Raw genomic sequence first — 22,004 nt, 5'->3', positions numbered from 1 at the left:
TGGCTCAGGTAATCTCTACCTACCAGGTATGTAGAGTTAGTCTGGCTCAGGTAATCTCTACCTACCAAGTATGTAGAGTTAGTCTGGCTCAGGTAATCTCTACCTACCAAGTATGTAGAGTTAGTCTGGCTCAGGTAATCTCTACCTACCAGTGTGTAGCTCAGGTAGAGTTGGTCTCTCTAATCTCTACCACCAAGTCTGGCCTGTGTAGAGTTAGTCTGGTCTGGCTCAGGTAATCTCTACCTACCAAGTATGTAGAGTTAGTCTGGCTCAGGTAATCTCTACCTACCAAGTATGTAGAGTTAGTCTGGCTCAGGTAATCTCGGACCTACTAGTTGTGTGAGTTAAGTAGGATCTCTATAATAGAGTTAGTCGCTCAGGTAATCTCTACCTACTGTCAGGTTGTAGAGCTGTGAGAGTTGGTCTGGCTCAGGTAAAACAGAAAACAAAGTCAATAATATCTCTGATGAAGAGTTAGTCTACCAGACACCTAACAGACACATACTGGTATTTCACCTATTTTCAAATAGTCTTCAGGTAACTCTACCTTCTATTCCATTAGTTCCATTGTAAAAGCTAAATCAAGTTGGTCTGGCTCAGGTAATCTCATACCATGGAAGGACTGGCTCAGGTAATCTCTACCTACCAAGTATGTTGAGTTAGTCTGGGGGTCTGGACTTGAAATGTCTGGAAGGAAACATGTAAATATTGTTTACCTTGGTAATAGCATGTGACAGCAGAGCACAAGCGTCCTGTCCAGGGGGTGTACTTGTACATCAAGCTGCCTCACATTACAACGTACCAACCTACCAAAAATAACGTACCAGTGCTGCCTGTGTAAAGAGACTGAAGGTAGGGGTGGTGTTGAGGAACTGCATCAGGCCTGGGGGTTCTGGTGGGATTTCTGACAAGGGGGGGAACAGAACCTGAAAACACAAAACCATCAACACAGGATTCATTTAACCTCTAACAACCCTTGCTTGTGTAAAAGATTTTGGAATATTAAAATTAAAGCAAGTTCGTGTGAAGTTCATTTACATCCACAGACTAAAGTGGTGACCTGTTACACATTACCCACAGACTAAAGCTGTGACCTGTTCCATTGTAAAGCTAAATCCCACAGACTAAAGGACGGTGACCTGTTGGACTTAATGTGACAGACTAAATATTGTGACCTGTTACATGTTACCCACAAGTCCTGTCCAGGGGTGACCTGTTACATCAAGCTACCCACAGACTAAACGGTGACCTGTTACACCAGTGCCCACAGACTGAAAGCTGTGACCTGCACAGGCCTGGGGTTCTGGTGGGATTTCCAAGGGGGAACAGAACCTGAAAACACAAAACCATCAACACAGGATTCGGTGATTTAACCTCTAACAACTTGCTTGTTAAAGATTTTGGAATACCCACAGACTAAAAAGCGTGTGACCTGTTCATTTACATACCCACACAGACTAAAGCTGTGACCTGTTACACGTTACCCACAGACTAAAGCTGTGACCTGTTACACGTTACCCACAGACTAAAGCGGTGACCTGTTACACGTTACCCACAGACTAAAGCGGTGACCTGTTGTTACCCACAGACTAAAGCGGTGACCTGTTACACGTTACCCACAGACTAAAGCTGTGACCTGTTACACGTTACCCACAGACTAAAGCGGTGACCTGTTACACGTTACCCACAGACTAAAGCGGTGACCTGTTACACGTTACCCACAGACTAAAGCGGTGACCTGTTACACACTACCCACAGACGGTGACCTGTTACACGTTACCCACAGACTAAAGCGGTGACCTGTTACACGTTACCCACAGACTAAAGCGGTGACCTGTTACACGTTACCCCACGGTGAGACTAAGACTAAAGCGGTGACCTGTTACACGTTACCCACAGACTAAAGCGGTGACCTGTTACACGTTACCCACAGACTAAAGCGGTGAGACTAACAGACTAAAGCTGTGACCTGTTACACGTTACCCACAGACTAAAGCGGTGACCTGTTACACGTTACCCACAGACTAAAGCGGTGACCTGTTACACGTTACCCACAGACTAAAGCGGTGACCTGTTACACGTTACCCACAGACTAAAGCGGTGACCTGTTACACGTTACCCACAGACTAAAGCGGTGACCCACAGTTGACCACGTTACCCACAGACTAAAGCGGTGACCTGTTACACGTTACCCACAGACTAAAGCGGTGACCTGTTACACGTTACCCACAGACTAAAGCTGTGACCTGTTACACGTTACCCACAGACTAAAGCGGTGACCTGTTACACGTTACCCACAGACTAAAGCGGTGACCTGTTACACGTTACCCACAGACTAAAGCGGTGACCTGTTACACGTTACCCACAGACTAAAGCGGTGACCTGTTACACGTTACCCACAGACTAAAGCGGTGACCTGTTACACGTTACCCACAGACTAAAGCGGTGACCTGTTACACGTTACCCACAGACTAAAGCGGTGACCTGTTACACGTTACCCACAGACTAAAGCTGTGACCTGTTACACGTTACCCACAGACTAAAGCGGTGACCTGTTACACGTTACCGTATTAATGATGTGGATGTATCCGTTGATAGAAGGGATGTTGGGGGTGAGGATGGTTGCATTCTCTATCCTAACTTCCTGAAACACAAAGAAGAACCAGGATGTTGGGGGTGAAGATGGTTGCATTCTCTATCCTAACTTCCTGAAACACAAAGAAGACAGTCACAGTCAGATCATCTTGAGACATGGCTGTAGACCCTACGGCAACAAGGGCAACGATAACAACATCTTCAACTTACCCCATCAACAGTTTTGACCTCCCATGTAGTAGGCAAGTGTAGAGTGGGTAACCGCTGGTTGACCTGCTTGTCCAGGTCCTCTATGGAGAATATCCCCTGGAGGAAGTGGGCTCTGGGGAGGAAGAGGAGTGTGTCTAAGGCCGGGATTCAATCTAATCCCGTGTTATAGCCTTTTTACAATCCCTTGAAAAATGTATTTTTATTTCAACGAGACCAAATAAATGAATGAAATATGCAATAAAAAATATAAAAATAAAGGCAGTTTGGATTGAGCCGACATATGGAGTGTTTTATCGTGAACCTGACTTCCACCTATGCTCGAACGTTGACTTTAAAAGCATAATTGTCTACAACCCGTGATTGGTTTGAATCCCGGCCATATGCTCCGGGGTGACGTTTCCCTCAGGTACAGAGCTAGGATCATCTTCCTGTGACCCAATCCTAACCTAAACCAAGACTGCGTGTCTTAGAGCACTCGACTGTGGGGCGAGCCCCCCTCCAGGGGTCGACAGGGGGGCTTGAAACTTACGCTTGAAAGTTGTAATGGTAGAATGAACAAAGTGCAATTTAGAACTTGGGTATTACATCAGTTCCTCTTGTCATGTCAGTCATTACAGACCGTAGAGAGAGTTTCATAACTTGTCAGAAATGTCCAGATCAACTAGCCCACGTCAACTAACGTTTTTTAGCCATTCGATTTAATAGCAATGTTCGAGTCACTCAAATGTAACATTAGACATGGCAAAATGTATAGATTTGCAAGAAAATATGCTTTAAAACAGCTAAGTTCTCTGAACTCCATGACAAAATGTGTTGAATTGAAATAAGCTTTAAACCTGCAACATTTTCTCTCAACAATGCTTGTGCCTATAGAAATAGACTTGGGGCGAAGGATGTTCCCCATGCTGGAAGGGGGGGCCAGAAAAGGTTTGGGAATCCCTGTCTTAGAGCAGTTAAACCTCTCACTCCACCTGGTATATTCACTTCAGATTGACATTATTAGTACATTACTTTAGAACAGTGATATTGAAAGTCGGGGTCGCGACAACTGCTGTGAGGTCGACAAAATAAAAAATAAAAATGAAATAACAAAAATTAAGTACAGATTAATCTATGGGGCAAAATACAAACGTTCTTGAAAAAGATCATTAGAAGAATAACATTGTAAAGAGTAAATATTTTTATTGGTTTCTTTTCATGTTGAAAAGAGATGCAACTGTAATCAACTGAATGTTATAAGTTGATGTGAAAATATAATTGTGCAGACTGTAAGGTATGGTAAGGTAAGGTATGGTAAGGTATGGTAAGGTAAGGTAAGGTAAGGTAAGGTAAGGTAAGGTAAGGTAAGGTAAGGTAAGGTAAGGTAAGGAATGGTATGGTAAGGTAGGTGGTATGGTATGGTATGGTATGGTAAGGTATGGTATGGTAAGGTAAGGTATGGTATGGTAAGGTAAGGTAAGGTATGGTATGGTAAGGTATGGTAAGGTATGGTAAGGTAAGGTAAGGTATGGTAAGGTATGGTATGGTATGGTAAGTAAGGTATGGTATGGGTAAGGTATGGTATGGTATGGTAAGGTATGGTGGTAAGGTATGGTAAGGTATGGTATGGTAAGGTAAGGTATGGTATGGTATATGGTATGGTAAGGTAGGTAAGGTATGGTATGGTATGGTAAGGTATGGTATGGTAAGGTAATGGAATGGTATGGTATGGTAAGGGTAAGGTAATGGTAAGGTAATGGTAAGGTATGGTATGGTAAGGTATGGTAAGGTAAGGTAAGGTAATGGTATGGTATGGTATGGTAAGGTAAGGTAGGTATATGGTATGGTAAGGTATGGTAAGGTATGGTATGGTATGGTAATGGTATGGTAAGGTATAAGGTAGGTAGGTAATGGTAAGGTATGGTATGGTATGGTATGGTAAGGTAGTAAGGTATGGGTATGGTATGGTAAGGTAAGGTATGGTAGGTATGGTATGGTATGGTAAGGTATGGTATGGTAGGTGGTAAGGTAAAGGTAAGGTATGGTATGGTATGGTAAGGTATGGGTAAGGTATGGTAGGTAAGGGTAAGGTATGGTAAGGTATGGTATGGTATGGTAGGTATGGTAAGGTAAGGTAAGGTATGGTATGGTAAGGTAAGGTATGGTAAGGTAAGGTATGGTAAGGTAAGGAATGGTAAGGTAAGGAATGGTAAGGTAAGGTATGGTAAATGGTAAGGTATGGTATGGTAAGGTATGGTAAGGTAAAGGTAATGGTATGGTAAGGTAAGGTATATGGTAAGGTATGGTAAGGTATGGTATGGTAAGGTAAGGTAAGGTAAGGTATGGTATGGTAAGGAATGGTAAGGTATGGTAGGAGGTATGGTATGGTATGGTAAGGTAAGGAATGGTATGGTATGGTAAGGTAAGGTAAGGAATGGGTAAAGGTATGGTATGGTAAGGAATGGTATGGTCTGGTAATGGTATGGTAATGGTATGGTATGGTAAGGGTATGGTCTGGTAAGGTATGGTATGGTATGGTAAGGTATGGTATGGTAAGGTATGGTAAGGTATGGGTATGGTGGTATGGTATGGTATGGTAAATGGTATGGTGGTATGGTATGGTAGGTATGGTAGGTAAGTATGGTATGGTATGGTAAGGTAAGGTAAGGTATGGTAAGGTATGGTAAATGGTAATGGTAATGGTATGGTATGGTATGGTATGGTATGGTATGGTAAGGTATGGTATGGTAAGGTATGGTAAGGGTATGGTATGGTATGGTATGGTATGGTATGGTATGGTATGGTAAGGTATGGTATGGTATGGTATGGTAAGGTATGGTAGGTATGGTAAGGTAAGGTAAGGTATGGTATGGTATGGTGGTATGGTATGGTATGGTATGGTATGGTATGGTAAGGTAAGGTATGGTATGGTATGGTATGGTATGGTATGGTATGGTATTGGTAAGGTATGGTATGGTATGGTATGGTATGGTATGGTAAGGTATGGTATGGTATGGTATGGTAGGTAAGGTAAGGTATGGTATGGTATGGTATGGTATGGTAAGGTAGGTATGGTAAGGTAAGGTAAGGTAAGGTAAGGTATGGTATGGTGGTAAGGTATGGTAAGGTAAGGTATGGTAAGGTAATGGTATGGTATGGTAAGGTAATGGTAAGGTAATGGTAAGGTATGGTAAGGTATGGTATGGTAGGTAAGGTAAGGTATGGTATGGGTAAGGTAAGGTATGGTAAGGTAAGGTAAGGTATGGTATGGTAAGGTAAGGTATGGTAAGGTATGGTATAGTCTGGTAAGGAATGGTAAGGTAAGGTATGGTAAGGTAAGGTATGGTAAGGTATGGTATGGTCTGGTAAGGTAAGGAATGGTAAGGTAAGGTATGGTAAGGTAATGGTATGGTCTGGTAAGGAATGGTATGGTCTGGTAAGGTAAGGAAAGGTCTGGTAAGGTAAGGAATGGTAAGGTAAGGAATGGTATGGTCTGGTAAGGTAAGGAATGGTAAGGTAAGGAATGGTATGGTCTGGTAAGGTAAGGAATGGTAAGGTAAGGAATGGTATGGTCTGGTAAGGTAAGGAATGGTGTGGTAAGGTAAGGTAAGGTCTGGTAAGGTAAGGAATGGTAAGGTAAGGTAATGGTCTGGTAAGGTAATTGTATGGTCTGGTAAGGTAATGGTATGGTCTGGTAAGGATTGGTATGGTCTGGTAAGGTAAGGAATGGTAAGGTAAGGTATGTTCTGGTAAGGAATGGTATGGTATGGTAAGGAATGGTAAGGAATTGTAAGGTATGGTCTGGTAAGGAATGGTATGGTATGGTAAGGTAAGGAATGGTAAGGAATGGTAAGGTAAGGTATGGTCTGGTAAGGAATGGTATGGTATGGGGAGGTAAGGTAAGGTATGGTCTGGTAAGGAATGGTATGGTCTGGTAAGGTAAGGAATGGTATGGTCTGGTGAGGTAAGATATGGTCTGGTAAGGTAAGGTAAGGTATGGTATGGTCTGGTAAGGTAAGGTATGGTCTGGTAAGGAATGGTATGGTAAGGTAAGGTAAGGTAAGGTAAGGTAAGGTAAGGTAAGGTAAGGTATGGTATGGTCTGGTAAGGTAAGGAATGGTATGGTCTGGTGAGGTAAGATATGGTCTGGTAAGGTAAGGTAAGGTATGGTATGGTCTGGTAAGGTAAGGTATGGTCTGGTAAGGAATGGTATGGTAAGGTAAGGTAAGGTAAGGTAAGGTAAGGTAAGGTAAGGTATGGTATGGTCTGGTAAGGTAAGGAATGGTATGGTCTGGTAAGGTAAGGAATGGTAAGGTAAGGTATGGTAAGGTAATGGATTGGTCTGGTAAGAAATGGTATGGTCTGGTAAGGTAAGGAATGGTCTGGTAAGGTAAGGAATGGTAAGGTAAGGAATGGTATGGTCTGGTAAGGTAAGGAATGGTCTGGTAAGGTAAGGTATGGTCTGGTAAGGTAAGGAATGGTAAGGTAAGGTATGGTAAGGTAGGTATGGTCTGGTAAGGTAATTATATGGTCTGGTAAGGTAATGGTATGGTCTGGTAAGGAATGGTATGGTCTGGTAAGGTGAGGAATGGTAAGGTAATGTATGGTCTGGTAAGGTAAGGAATTGTATGGTCTGGTAAGGTATAGTATGGTATGGTAGGTTAAGGTAAGGAATGGTATGGTATGGTATGGTCTGGTAAGGTAAGGTAAGGAATGGTATTTTAAGGTAAGGTAGGGTATGGTATGGTAAGGTATGGTATGGTATGGTATGGTATGGTAAGGTAAGGTAAGGTAAGGTAAGGTATGGTATGGTAAGGTAAGGTAAGGTATGGTATGGTGAGGTATGGTAAGGTAAGGTATGGTATGGTAAGGTAAGGTATGGTATGGTAAGGTATGGTAAGGTAAGGTATGGTAAGGTATGGTATGGTAAGGTATGGTATGGTATGGTATGGTATGGTATGGTATGGTAAGGTATGGTATGGTATGGTATGGTAAGGTATGGTAAGGTATGGTATGGTAAGGTATGGTAAGGTAAGGTATGGTATGGTAAGGTATGGTATGGTATAAGGTATGGTATGGTAAGGTATGGTAAGGTATGGTATGATAAGGTATGGTATGGTAAGGTATGGTAAGGTAAGGTATGGTAAGGTATGGTATGGTAAGGTAAGGTATGGTATGGTATGGTAAGGTATGGTATGGTAAGGTAGGTGGTATGGTATGGTAAGGTATGGTATGGTAAGGTATGGTATGGTAGGTAAGGTATGGTATGGTAAGGTGAGGTATGGTAGGTATGGTATGGTAAGGTAAGGTATGGTAAGGTATGGTAAGGTAAGGTATGGTATGTATGGTAAGGTATGGTAAAGGTATGGTATGGTAAGGTGGTATGGTATGGTATGGTATGGAAAGGTAAGGTATGGTATGGTAAGGTATGGTATGGTATGGTAAGGTATGGTAAGGTAAGGTATGGTATGGTAAGGTATGGTAAGGTAAGGTAAGGTAAGGTATGGTATGGTATGGTAAGGTAAGGTATGGTAAGGTAAGGTAAGGTAAGGTAAGGTAAGGTATGGTATGGTAAGGTAAGGTATGGTAAGGTATGGTATAGTCTGGTAAGGAATGGTAAGGTAAGGTATGGTAAGGTAAGGTATGGTAAGGTATGGTATGGTCTGGTAAGGTAAGGAATGGTAAGGTAAGGTATGGTAAGGTAATGGTATGGTCTGGTAAGGAATGGTATGGTCTGGTAAGGTAAGGTAAGGAAAGGTCTGGTAAGGTAAGGAAGGGTAAGGTAAGGAATGGTATGGTCTGGTAAGGTAAGGAATGGTAAGGTAAGGAATGGTATGGTCTGGTAAGGTAAGGAATGGTAAGGTAAGGAATGGTATGGTCTGGTAAGGTAAGGAATGGTGTGTTAAGGTAAGGTAAGATAAGGTCTGGTAAGGTAAGGAATGGTAAGGTAGGTAATGGTCTGGTAAGGTAATTGTATGGTCTGGTAAGGTAATGGTATGGTCTGGTAAGGATTGGTATGGTCTGGTAAGGTAAGGAATGGTAAGGTAAGGTATGTTCTGGTAAGGAATGGTATGGTATGGTAAGGAATGGTAAGGAATTGTAAGGTATGGTCTGGTAAGGAATGGTATGGTATGGTAAGGTAAGGAATGGTAAGGAATGGTAAGGTAAGGTATGGTCTGGTAAGGAATGGTATGGTATGGGGAGGTAAGGTATGGTATGGTCTGGTAAGGTAAGGAATGGTATGGTCTGGTAAGGTAAGGTATGGTCTGGTAAGGAATGGTATGGTCTGGTAAGGTAAGGAATGGTATGGTCTGGTAAGGTAAGGTATGGTCTGGTAAGGTATGGTATGGTCTGGTAAGGTAAGGTATGGTCTGGTAAGGAATGGTATGGTATGGTAAGGTAAGGTAAGGTAAGGTAAGGTAAGGTATGGTATGGTCTGGTAAGGTAAGGAATGGTATGGTCTGGTGGTAAGGAATGGTAAGGTAAGGTATGGTAAGGTAATGGTATGGTCTGGTAAGGAATGGTATGGTCTGGTAAGGAATGGTATGGAATGGTAAGGTAAGGAATGGTATGGTCTGGTAAGGTAAGGAATGGTGTGTTAAGGTAAGGTAAGATAAGGTCTGGTAAGGTAAGGAATGGTAAGGTAAGGTAATGGTCTGGTAAGGTAATTGTATGGTCTGGTAAGGTAATGGTATGGTCTATTGGTATGGTCTGGTAAGGTAAGGAATGGTAAGGTAAGGTATGTTCTGGTAAGGAATGGTATGGTATGGTAGGAATGGTAAGGTAAGGTATGGTCTGGTAAGGAATGGTATGGTATGGTAAGGTAAGGAATGGTAAGGAATGGTAAGGTAAGGTATGGTCTGGTAAGGAATGGTATGGTATGGGGAGGTAAGGTATGGTATGGTCTGGTAAGGTAAGGAATGGTATGGTCTGGTAAGGTAAGGTATGGTCTGGTAAGGAATGGTATGGTCTGGTAAGGTAAGGAATGGTATGGTCTGGTAAGGTAAGGTATGGTCTGGTAAGGTATGGTATGGTCTGGTAAGGTAAGGTATGGTCTGGTAAGGAATGGTATGGTATGGTAAGGTAAGGTAAGGTAAGGTATGGTATGGTCTGGTAAGGTAAGGAATGGTATGGTCTGGTAAGGTAAGGAATGGTAAGGTAAGGTATGGTAAGGTAATGGTATGGTCTGGTAAGGAATGGTATGGTCTGGTAAGGTAAGGAATGGTCTGGTAAGGTAAGGAATGGTAAGGTAAGGAATGGTATGGTCTGGTAAGGTAAGGAATGGTCTGGTAAGGTAAGGTATGGTCTGGTAAGGTAAGGAATGGTAAGGTAAGGTATGGTAAGGTAAGGTATGGTCTGGTAAGGTAATTGTATGGTCTGGTAAGGTAATGGTATGGTCTGGTAAGGAATGGTATGGTCTGGTAAGGTGAGGAATGGTAAGGTAATGCATGGTCTGGTAAGGTAAGGAATTTTATGGTCTGGTAAGGTATAGTATGGTATGGTAAGTTAAGGTAAGGAATGGTATGGTATGGTATGGTCTGGTAAGGTAAGGAATGGGTATGGTATGGTATGGTATGGTAAGGTGAGGAATGGTATGGTATGGTATGGTATGGTAAGGTAAGGAATGGTATGGTATAGTGTGGTATGGTAAGGTAGGGTAAGGAATGGTAAGGTATGGTAGGGTAAGTTAAGGAATGGTAAGGTAAGGTAAGGTAAGGAATGGTATAGTATGGTATGGTAAGGTATGGTATGGTATAGTATGGTATGGTATGGTATGGTAAGGTAAGGTAAGGAATGGTAAGGTAAGGTACGGTACGGTAAGGTATGGTATGGTAAGGTATGGTAAGGTATGGAATAGTATGGTATGGTATGGTAAGGTAAGGTATGGAATGGTAAGGCAAGGTATGGTATAGTATAGTATGGTATGGTAAGGTAAGCTAAGGAATGGTATGGTATGGTGTGGTCTGGTAAGGTAAGGTATGGTATGGTCTGGTAATGGTAAGTAAGAATGGTAAGGTAATGGTATGGTCTGGTAAGGAATGGTATGGTATGGTAAGGAATGGTAAGGTAAGGTAAGGTGTGGTGTAGTATGGCATGGTAAGGTATGGTAAGGTATGGTAAGGTAAGGTAAGGAATGGTATGGTAAGGTAAGGAATGGTATAGTAAGGTATGGTATGGTAAGGTAAGGTAAGGTAAGGTATGGTATAGTATAGTATAGTATAGTAAGGAATGGTAAGGTAAGGTATGGTATAGTATAGTATAGTAAGGAATGGTAAGGTAAGGTATGGTATGGTAAGGTAGGGTAAGGAATGGTATGGTATGGTAAGGTAAGGTATGGTAAGGTATGTTATGATAAGATAGGAATGGCATGGTAAGGTCAATTACTTTAGAAGGTATGGGAGCCTGTAGCGGCTAAACCAGAAGTCCTGCTCAGAGGTGGTTAGATTGCGGATAACGTCCCTGGAAGGTACCAGAGCCGTTAGATTCCCACTCAGGTCAAACTCTGACGACCTCTAAGAGAGGGGACAGAAACAGGAAGGATCAATCCCTGACCTTTATAAAGTGCCTTCAGAATGTATTCATACCCCATAACTTTTCTACATTTTGTTGTGTTACAGCCTGAATTTAAAATGGATTAAATTGAGATTTTGTGTCAATGGCCTAAACACAATACCCCATAATGTCAAAGTGGAATAATTGTTTTTCGAAATCTTTACAAATAAATAAAAAATTAAAAGCTGAAATGTCTTGAGTGAATAAGTATTCAACCCCTTTGTTATGTCAAATCACACTCTGTGTGCAATAATAGTGTTTAACATGATTACCTCATCTCTGTACCCCACACGTACAATTATCTGTAAGGTCTCTCAGTCGAGCAGTGAATTTCAAACACAGATTCAACCACAAAGACCAGAGAGGTTTTCCAATCGTTTTCCACCATTCATTTTTTCCATATGGGATTTTACAAACACTTTAAATAAGGGCTGTGTTTCGTGCAGGCTTACACTGGTTCCACATTTTGATAACTGTGTAAATCTCCCTTAAACAAGGTGACTTTTAGCATGGTGGGGGCTGCATCATGTTATGGGTATGCTTGTCATCGGCAAGGACTTGGGAGTTTTTTCAGGATAAAAATAAATGAAAACCTGGTTCAGTCTGCTTTCCTACCAGACGCTGGGAGACAAATTCTCCTTTCAGCAGGACAATAACCTAAAACACTAGGCCAAATACGTACTTGTGTTGCTTACAGATTTGACTTAAATGGGTTGAAAATCTATGGCAAGACTTCAAAATGGTTGTCTATCAATGATCAACAACCAACTTGACAGAGCTTAAATAATACATAAATAAATAATGTGCAAATATTGTTCAATCCAGGTGTGTGAAAGCTCTTAGAGACTTACCCAAAAACACTCACAGCTGTAATGACTCTTAGAGACTTACCCAAAAACACTCACAGCTGTAATGACTCTTAGAGACTTACCCAAAAACACTCACAGCTGTAATGACTCTTAGAGACTTACCCAAAAACACTCACAGCTGTAATGACTCTTAGAGACTTACCCAAAAACACTCATAGCTGTAATGACTCTTAGAGACTTACCCAGAAACACTCACAGCTGTAATGACTCTTAGAGACTTACCCAAAAACACTCATAGCTGTAATGACTCTTAGAGACTTACCCAGAAACACTCACAGCTGTAATGACTCTTAGAGACTTACCCAGAAACACTCACAGCTGTAATCACTGCCAATGGTGCTTCTACAAAGTATTGACTCAGGGGTGTGAATACTTACGTAAATGAGATATTTCTGTATTTAATTTTCAATAGATATGCTAAAATGTCTAAAAGCCTGTTTTCACTTTGTCATTATGGGTTATGGTGTGTAGATGGGTGAGAGAAATAATATACTTCATCAATTCAGGCTGTAACAACAAAATGTGGTATAAGTCAAGGGGTATGAATACTTTCTGAAGGCTCTGTATCTACAGGAATATGATGTGTAGAAATACAAATACATCTTAAATGATATGGAGAGAGTTAGAGCCAAAAGGAAAGTAAAAAAAGATAGACAGCTACAGACCTGTATCAGGCGGTAAAAACCATACAGATTGGTATTCATGTCCAGTTCCTAACAAACAAAACAAGTCAGCACAATAACAGTCAGTGAAACAGTACCAAAACGCAACCACCTGTCTAGGTAAGGCAGGGGAAGCACACAGAAGGAAACCCTACCTGAATTTGTCCAACGAACACTTTTGTTTTTTTGTTTTCCGTTGCAATTTTACTTGCTACGGGGCAAAACGTTTTGCAACAGTGTCAGACTAATGAATACCACCCCAGGTACCACAAGTACGGTATAGCCTACCTCTAGCATCGTCCCGTAGCATGTGACTCCGTCTCCAACGTACCCTTCTGGACAGACACAGGTGATGTTTTCTCCATCCACTGACTCACACTTAGCCTGAGGACGTCAAACCACAACAACACTTTACTACGCATAAAGGACTCTAGGAAACCTAGGTGGGCTGAATAAGGCAGGCTCATATACATTATCCTTAGGTGGGCTGAAAAAGGCAGGCTCATATACATTATCCTTAGGTGGGCTGAAAAAGGCAGGCTCATATACATTATCCTTAGGTGGGCTGAAAAAGGCAGGCTCATATACATTATCCTTAGGTGGGCTGAAAAAGGCAGGCTCATATACATTATCCTTTGGTGGGCTGAACAAGGCAGGCTCATATACATTATCCTTAGGTGAGAGGTTTAGAGGTTTAAAACAGACAATCTGAGAGGAGATGGAGGTTTAAAACAGACAATCTGAGAGGAGATGGAGGTTTAAAACAGACAATCTGAGAGGAGATGGAGGTTTAAAACAGACAATCTGTTTAAAAAAGACAATATGAGAGGAGATGGAGGTTTAAAACAGACCATCTGAGAGGAGATGGAGGTTTAAAACAGACAATCTGAGAGGAGATGGAGGTTTAAAACAGACAATCAGAGAGGAGATGGAGGTTTAAAACAGACAATCTGAGAGGAGATGGAGGTTTAAAACAGACAATCAGAGAGGAGATGGAGGTTTAAAACAGACCATCTGAGAGGAGATGGAGGTTTAAAACAGACAATCTGAGAGGAGATGGAGGTTTAAAACAGACAATCTGAGAGGAGATGGAGGTTTAAAACAGACAATCTGAGAGGAGATGGAGGTTTAAAACAGACAATCTGAGAGGAGATAGAGGTTTAAAACAGACAATCTGAGAGGAGATGGAGGTTTAAAACAGACAATCTGAGAGGAGATGGAGGTTTAAAACAGACAATCTGAGAGGAGATGGAGGTTTAAAACAGACAATCAGAGAGGAGATGGAGGTTTAAAACAGACAATCTGAGAGGAGATGGAGGTTTAAAACAGACAATCTGTTTAAAAAAGACAATATGAGAGGAGATGGAGGTTTAAAACAGACCATCTGAGAGGAGATGGAGGTTTAAAACAGACAATCTGAGAGGAGATGGAGGTTTAAAACAGACAATCTGAGAGGAGATGGAGGTTTAAAACAGACCATCTGAGAGGAGATGGAGATTTAAAAAAGACAATCTGAGAGGAGATGGAGGTTTAAAACAGACAATCTGAGAGGAGATGGAGGTTTAAAACAGACAATCTGAGAGGAGATGGAGGTTTAAAACAGACAATCTGAGAGGAGATGGAGGTTTAAAACAGACAATCTGAGAGGAGATAGAGGTTTAAAACAGACACAACAGCTTATGCAAAACGGCATTCCAGTCTATTCCAAAAAGACTATACGGCTCTGTCCCAAGTGTCACCCTATTACCACAGGGCTGTGGTCTAAAGTAATGTTCTATGTAGGGAATAGGGTTCCACAGGGCTGTGGTCTAAAGTAATGTTCTATGTAGGGAATAGGGTTCCATAGGGCTGTGGTCTAAAATAATGTTCTATGTAGGGAATAGAGTGCCATTTGGGACACACACACAAATACAATACATTACTTTGTGTGGGGATAAAAGGTGACACGTAAATTAAAGATATGTACGAACCAGAGAATGGCATCCTCCGTTGTTTTTCTGACAAGGGTTGATGAGATCACAGACTGTCCCATCTCCCATGTAACCCCTCATACAGGTACACTCACTCTGAGAACACAAGAGACGGACAGACAGACATGTAAACCCCTCATACAGGTACACTCACTCTGAGAACACAAGAGACGGACGGATGGACGGACGGACAGACGGACAGACGGACGGACAGACAGACAGACAGACAGACAGACAGACATGTAAACCCCTCATACAGGTACACTCACTCTGAGAACACAAGAGACGGACACACAGACATGTAAACCCCTCATACAGGTACACTCACTCTGAGAACACAAGAGACGGACGGATGGACGGACGGACAGACGGACGGACGGACGGACGGACAGACAGACAGACAGAGACAGACAGACAGACAGACAGACAGACAGACAGACAGACAGACAGACAGACAGACAGACAGACAGACAGACAGACAGACAGACAGACAGACAGACAGACAGACAGACAGACAGACAGACAGACAGACAGACAGACAGACAGACAGACAGACAGACAGACAGACAGACAGACAGACATACCCTCTTACAGGTACCCACACTCTGAGAACACAAGAGACGGACACACAGACATGTAAACCCCTCATACAGGTACACTCACTCTGAGAACACAAGAGACGGACGGATGGACGGACGGACAGACGGACAGACGGACGGACGGACAGACAGACAGACAGACAGACAGACAGACCCTCTTACAGGTACCCACACTCTGAGAACACAAGAGACAGACTTTGAGGTACTAGTAGTAGTTGAAGAGACAGACTTTGAGGTACTAGTAGTAGTTGAAGAGACAGACTTTGAGGTACTAGTAGTAGTTGAAGTAAATGTTATTATCCGTGAAAGGGATAAACATACACTGACTTCAATAAACATTAGGAACACCTTAATATTCAGTTGCATCCCCTTTTGCCCCCAGAACAGCCTCAATTAGTCAGGGCACGGAATCTACAAGGTGTCAAAAGCATTCCATGGGGTTGCTGGCCCATGTTGACTGAAATCACTGAAACCCTTAACAAAGAGCTGCAGTTAGTTTCAGAATGGGAGGCAAGAAATAAATTAGTCCTAAATATTTCAAAAACTAAAAGCATTGTATTTGGGATAAATCATTCGCTAAACCTCAACTAAATCTCGTAATAAAAATGGTGGAAATTGAGCAAGTTGAGGTGACTAAACTGCTTGGATTAACCCTGGATTGTAAACTGTCATGGTCAAAACATATTGACACAACAGTAGCTAAGTTGGGGAGAAGACTGTCCATAATAAAGCGCTGCTCTTCCTTCTCAACAGCATGTCATGACTCTCCTGTGAGGATCCAGGTTACAGTGGGTCAGCTCTACAGCACCCTCTCTGTCCCGCAGAGGGAGGGATGGAGGTATGGTGCTGGACAGTTTTATGACGGTATTAAATACAGTGTAGGAACTGTCTCTCACTGACCATGCAGGATTGAGGGGATAGAACCCTTTTGATACATGGAGATTCCTCCTGCCAAAACTACAACATTCAAGGTTGGACATTGAAACAATATTTCTAACGTAAATAATGTGGGAAATGGTCAGGAGGGACTTAAAGAACAATCATGTCAAATAAGTTGTTGTTTTGTGATATTATTAAGGACAGTATAACCAAATAATGGTAACTCTACAAATGTGTACACCCCGGTTATCAGATTTACATCTAAATGTTGTGGAACTTCTATGATTAAATATGAAACTATTTGTGAGAAGATGAAAAGTGAGTTTAGCCTTCTAAATTAGATAATTGTTTTTCAACTAAAGTTTTAGCCAGTCTGTAATCATGCCCATGTGAGCACAGACATTATGCCACAAAGATGGGGGCTTATAAAGGACTCCTAAAGAATTAACATATGGAAATATGCCAGGTTGCTGCCGATGTGGACAGTGGGCTTAGCTGTACCCAGAATAATCAACCATTTAGACCAGTATACGGACGGTCAGCCGGACGTCACAAATGGTTTAAAGCTAAAGACTCCATGCAGCATGAGCTGAATACTTTACCAAATGGTTTGAAGACTATAATACCAGAAAATGGTAAGACCCTCTGAAACTCTCTCTCTCTCTTGAAGAAGAAAATTACACAGGAACATTCAGTCTGCAGCTGTTGTTGCACCTTTAGCTTAGGAAACTCGACCGAAGACAAGAGACAAAGAACAATTTCCTCTCACCACTATAGGTATCTCTATGTTATCTATTCTAAACAAACAGAGTGAAGAATAAGGCCTGCTGAACACTGCATGGTAGACCTCTGGAAGATATGTTCTAACAGACACTCTAAGACCAAGAAGTTACGACTACAAAGGACATGGTGACCTCTGGAAGATCTATTCTAACAGGCACTCTGAAACCAAGAAGTTACGACTACAAAGGAGATGGTGACCTCTGGAAGAACTGTTCTAACAGACACTCTGAGACCAAGAAGTTACGACTACAAAGGACATGGTGACCTCTGGAAGATCTCTTCTAATAGACACTCTGAGACCAAGAAGTTACGACTACAAAGCACATGGTGACCTCTGGAAGATCTGTCTAACAGACACTCTGAGACCAAGAAGTTACGACTACAAAGCACATGGTAACCTCTGGAAGATCTGTTCTAACAGACACTCTGAGACCAAGAAGTTACGACTACAAAGCACATGGTGACCTCTGGAAGATCTGTTCTAACAGACACTCTGAGACCAAGAAGTTACGACTACAAAGCACAAGGTGACCTCTGGAAGATCTGTCTAACAGTCACTCTGAGACCAAGAAGTTACAACTACAAAGCACATGGTGACCTCTGGAAGACCTGCTCTAACAGACACACTGAGACCAAGAAGTTACGACTACAAAGGACATGGTGACCTCTGGAAGATCTATTCTAACAGACACTCTGAGACAACTACAAAGCACATGGTGACCTCTGGTGACAAGCAGAGACTTTCTGTCGACTGACTCCCCAGAAAATGGACCGGGCGATTTCAACAGAGAGCGATGACAAAGACATACAAGCATAAATATGTACTTTGCACTTCTAAATGTGAATGAGCGGTTGTCAGGTTGCTAAATATTCATATTTACGATGAGCGTATTATTCAACTGTATGTACGATAGTTGAATTCCTTTGTCTCTCCTTCTCCCTCTCTTTCTTTCCCCACCCCCTTTTCATTGTGTAACCAGCCGTCATATCGGGTTAGTCCACTAGGGACTTTTCATTGTGTAACAAGCCATCATACAGTGCCTTGCTAAATAAATCACCCCCTTGGCATTTTTCCTATTTTCTTACATTACAACCTGTAATTTAAATATATTTTTTATTTTGATTTCATGTAATGGACATACACAAAGTTGTCAAAATTGGTGAAGTGAAATGAAACAAATTACTTGTTTAAATTATTAAAAAAATATAAAAAAATGGAAAACTTGAGCGTATATGTATCCACCCCCTTTGCTATGAAGCCCCTGAATAAGACCCGGTACAACCAATTACCTTCAGAAGTCACATAATTAGTTCAATAAAGTCTACCTGTGTGCAATCTAAGTGTCACATGATCTGATCTTGAAATACATCCACAGGCACATCTCCAATTGACTCAAATGATGTAAATTAGCCTATCAGAAGCTTCTAAAGCCATGACATAATTTTCTTGAATTTTCCAAGCTGTTTAAAGCGACAGTCAACTTAGTGTATGTAAACTTCTGACCCACTGGAATTGTGATACAAGGAATTATAAGGGAAATAATCTGTCTGTAAACAATTGTTGGAAACATTACTTGTGTCATGCACAAAGTAGATGTCCTAACCGACAAAACAATAGTTTGTTGACAAGCAATTTGTGGAGTGGTTGAAAAACAAGTTTTAATGACTCCAACCTAAGTGTATGTAAACTTCCCATTTCAACTGTATTTGATGCTGGCGATGGTATTACCCGTTAGACCAGCCTCAGGCGCTAGCAGAAATCTGTTTAGCAGCCAAACCATACATACCTGTCCTGGTCCTAGAGACCTGCAGTCTGCATCCTTATGGCAGCCACCTCTGGTCTCCAGGAGACAGTTGTCCACCTCAGTACAGATCAGGCCGTCTCCTGTCCAGCCCTCGTTACAAACACACGACACGTTAGCTGGCCCTGAGTTCTCGCACTGGGCCTGAGGAGAGAGATGGACATACAACACACGACACGTTAGCTGGCCCTGAGTACACACACTGAACCTCAGAGGAGAGGATATGGTAACACACTGGACCTCAGAGGAGAGGATATGGTAACACACTGGACCTCAGAGGAGAGGATATGGTAACACACTGAACCTCAGAGGAGAAGGGCATGATAACACACTGGACCTCAGAGGAGAGGGTATGGTAACACACTGGACCTCAGAGGAGAGGATATGGTAACACACTGGACCTCAGAGGAGAGGGTTATTATAATACACTGGACCTCAGAGGAGAGGATATGGTAACACACTGAACCTCAGAGGAGAAGGGCATGATAACACACTGGACCTCAGAGGAGAGGGTATGGTAACACACTGGACCTCAGAGAGGATATAGTAACACACTGGACCTCAGAGGAGAGGATATGGTAACACACTGGACCTCAGAGGAGAGGGTTATTATATTACACTGGACCTCAGAGGAGAGGATATGGTAACACACTGGACCTCAGAGGAGAGGATATGGTAACACACTGGACCTCAGAGAGGATATGGTAACACACTGGACCTCAGAGGAGAGGATATGGTAACACACTGGACCTCAGAGGAGAGGATATGGTAACACACTGGACCTCAGAGGAGAAGATATGGTAACACACTGGACCTCAGAGGAGAGGATATGGTAACACACAGGACCTCAGAGGAGAGGGTTATTATAATACACCAATACGGTTAACGTCCGTTATTAACTATTCCCAAAACCCGATTGAGAGATTCCTGTAATCAGGAAGGACTAAACAGGAAATCCATATAGGCCTTAGTAAAAAGTTGTGCACTAAATAGGGAACAGGGTGCCATTTTGGCGGGGTCCTGAGTCTTACATTAACATCACAGCCTCCTCTGTCAGCCTTCAGGCAGGGGTTGACCAGGATGCAGGAGTGTCCATCTCCTTCATACCCCGACATACACTCACACCTGTCACACACAGGAACACACACACATGTTAATAATATAGATATAGATAATAATAACATAGACAATAGTATAGATTATAATATGATAATATAGATTATAAAATAGATTATAATCTAGATAATACTATAGAGAATAACATAGATTATAATATACACTGCTCAAAAAAATAAAGGGAACACTTAAAAAACACAATGTAACTCCAAGTCAATCACACTTCTGTGAAATCAAACTGTCCACTTAGGAAGCAACACTGATTGACAATAAATTTAACATGCTGTTGTGCAAATGGAATAGACAACAGGTGGAATTATAGGCAATTAGCAAGACACCCCCAATAAAGGATTGGTTCTGCAGGTGGTGACCACAGACCACTTCTCAGTTCCTATGCTTCCTGGCTGATGTTTTGGTCACTTTTGAATGCTGGCGGTGCTTTCACTCTAGTGGTAGCATGAGACGGAGTCTACAACCCTCACAAGTTGCTCAGGTAGTGCAGCTCATCCAGGATGGCACATCAATGGGAGCTGTGGCAAGAAGGTTTGCAGTGTCTGTCAGCGTAGTATCCAGAGCATGGAGGTGCTACCAGGAGACTGGCCAGTACATCAGGAGACGTGGAGGAGGCCATAGGAGGGCAACAACCCAGCAGCAGGACCGCTACCTCTGCCTTTGTGCAAGGAGGAGCAGGAGAAGCATTGCCAGAGCCCTGCAAATTGATCTCCAGCAGGCCACAAATGTGCATGTGTCTGCTCAAACGGTCAGAAACAGACTCCATGAGGGTGGTATGAGGGCCCGGCGTCCACAGGTGGGGGTTGTGCTTACAGCCCAACACCGTGCAGGACGTTTGGCATTTGCCAGAGAACACCAAGATATGCAAATTCGCCACTGGCGCCCTGTGCTCTTCACAGATGAAAGCAGGTTCACACTGAGCACATGTGACAGACGTGACAGAGTCTGGAGACGCCGTGGAGAACGTTCTGCTGCCTGCAACATCCTCCAGCATGACCGGTTTGGCGGTGGTTCAGTCATGGTGTGGGGTGGCATTTCTTTGGGGGGCCGCACAGCCCTCCATGTGCTCGCCAGAGGTAGCCTGACTACCATTAGGTACCGAGATGAGATCCTCAGACTTCTTGTGAGACCATATACTGGTGCGGTTGGCCCTGGGTTCCTCCTAATGCAAGACAATGCTAGACCTCATATAGCTGGAGTGTGTCAGCAGTTCCTGCAAGAGGAGTGCATTGATGCTATGGACTGGCCCGCCCGTTCCCCAGACCTGAATCCAATTGAGCACATCTGGGACATCATGTCTCGCTCCATCCACCAACGCCACATTGCACCACAGACTGTCCAGGAGTTGGCGGATGCTTTAGTCCAGGTCTGGGAGGAGTTCCCTCAGGAGACCATCCGCCACCTCATCAGGAGCATGCACAGGCGTTGTAGGGAGGTCATACAGGCACGTGGAGGCCACACACACTACTGAGCCTAATTTTTACTTGTTTTAAGGACTTTACTTCAAAGTTGGATCCGCCTGTAGTGTGGTTTTCCACTTTAATTTTGAGTGTGACTCCAAATCCAGACCTCCATGGGTTGATGAATTTGATTCCCATTGATAATTTTTGTGTGATTTTGTTGTCAGCACATTCAACTATGTAAAGAAAAAAGTATTTAATAAGAATATTTCATTCATTCAGATCTAGGATGTGTTATTTTAGTGTTCCCTTACATTTTTTGAGCAGTGTATATTATAATATAGATAATAACAATATAGACAATAGTATAGATTATTATTTATATTATAATATAGATAATAATAATATAAACAATAGTATAGATTATAATATATATTATAATATAGATAATAATAATATAGACAATAGTATAGATTATAATATAGATTATAATATAGATAATAATAATATAGACAATAGTATAGATTATAATATATATTATAATATAGATAATAATAATATAGACAATAGTATAG

General features: G+C 42.2%; 1 protein-coding gene across 1 annotated transcript in view; it reads right to left on the bottom strand.

The window, feature by feature from the left end:
* The window catches only part of stab1 (stabilin 1), a 168,508-nt gene that overhangs the window by 84,545 nt on the left and 61,959 nt on the right, over positions 1–22,004 (bottom strand). Inside the window, exons 23-33 of the mRNA XM_042304863.1 lie at positions 19,933–20,026; positions 18,887–19,045; positions 14,839–14,934; positions 13,157–13,252; positions 12,872–12,919; positions 11,170–11,297; positions 2,806–2,917; positions 2,567–2,644; positions 825–926; positions 396–410; positions 290–328 (exon numbers count right to left, since the gene is read on the bottom strand). Of these exons, the coding sequence (XP_042160797.1) occupies positions 290–328; positions 396–410; positions 825–926; positions 2,567–2,644; positions 2,806–2,917; positions 11,170–11,297; positions 12,872–12,919; positions 13,157–13,252; positions 14,839–14,934; positions 18,887–19,045; positions 19,933–20,026 (967 nt within the window). The remainder of the gene's footprint in view (positions 1–289; positions 329–395; positions 411–824; positions 927–2,566; positions 2,645–2,805; positions 2,918–11,169; positions 11,298–12,871; positions 12,920–13,156; positions 13,253–14,838; positions 14,935–18,886; positions 19,046–19,932; positions 20,027–22,004) is intronic.

This window comes from Oncorhynchus tshawytscha, linkage group LG02, assembly GCF_018296145.1.
Source record: "Oncorhynchus tshawytscha isolate Ot180627B linkage group LG02, Otsh_v2.0, whole genome shotgun sequence".
NCBI lineage: Eukaryota > Metazoa > Chordata > Actinopteri > Salmoniformes > Salmonidae > Oncorhynchus > Oncorhynchus tshawytscha.
The sequence above is the reverse complement of the archived record's forward strand: the minus strand, read 5'-3'. Positions and strand labels throughout refer to the sequence as shown.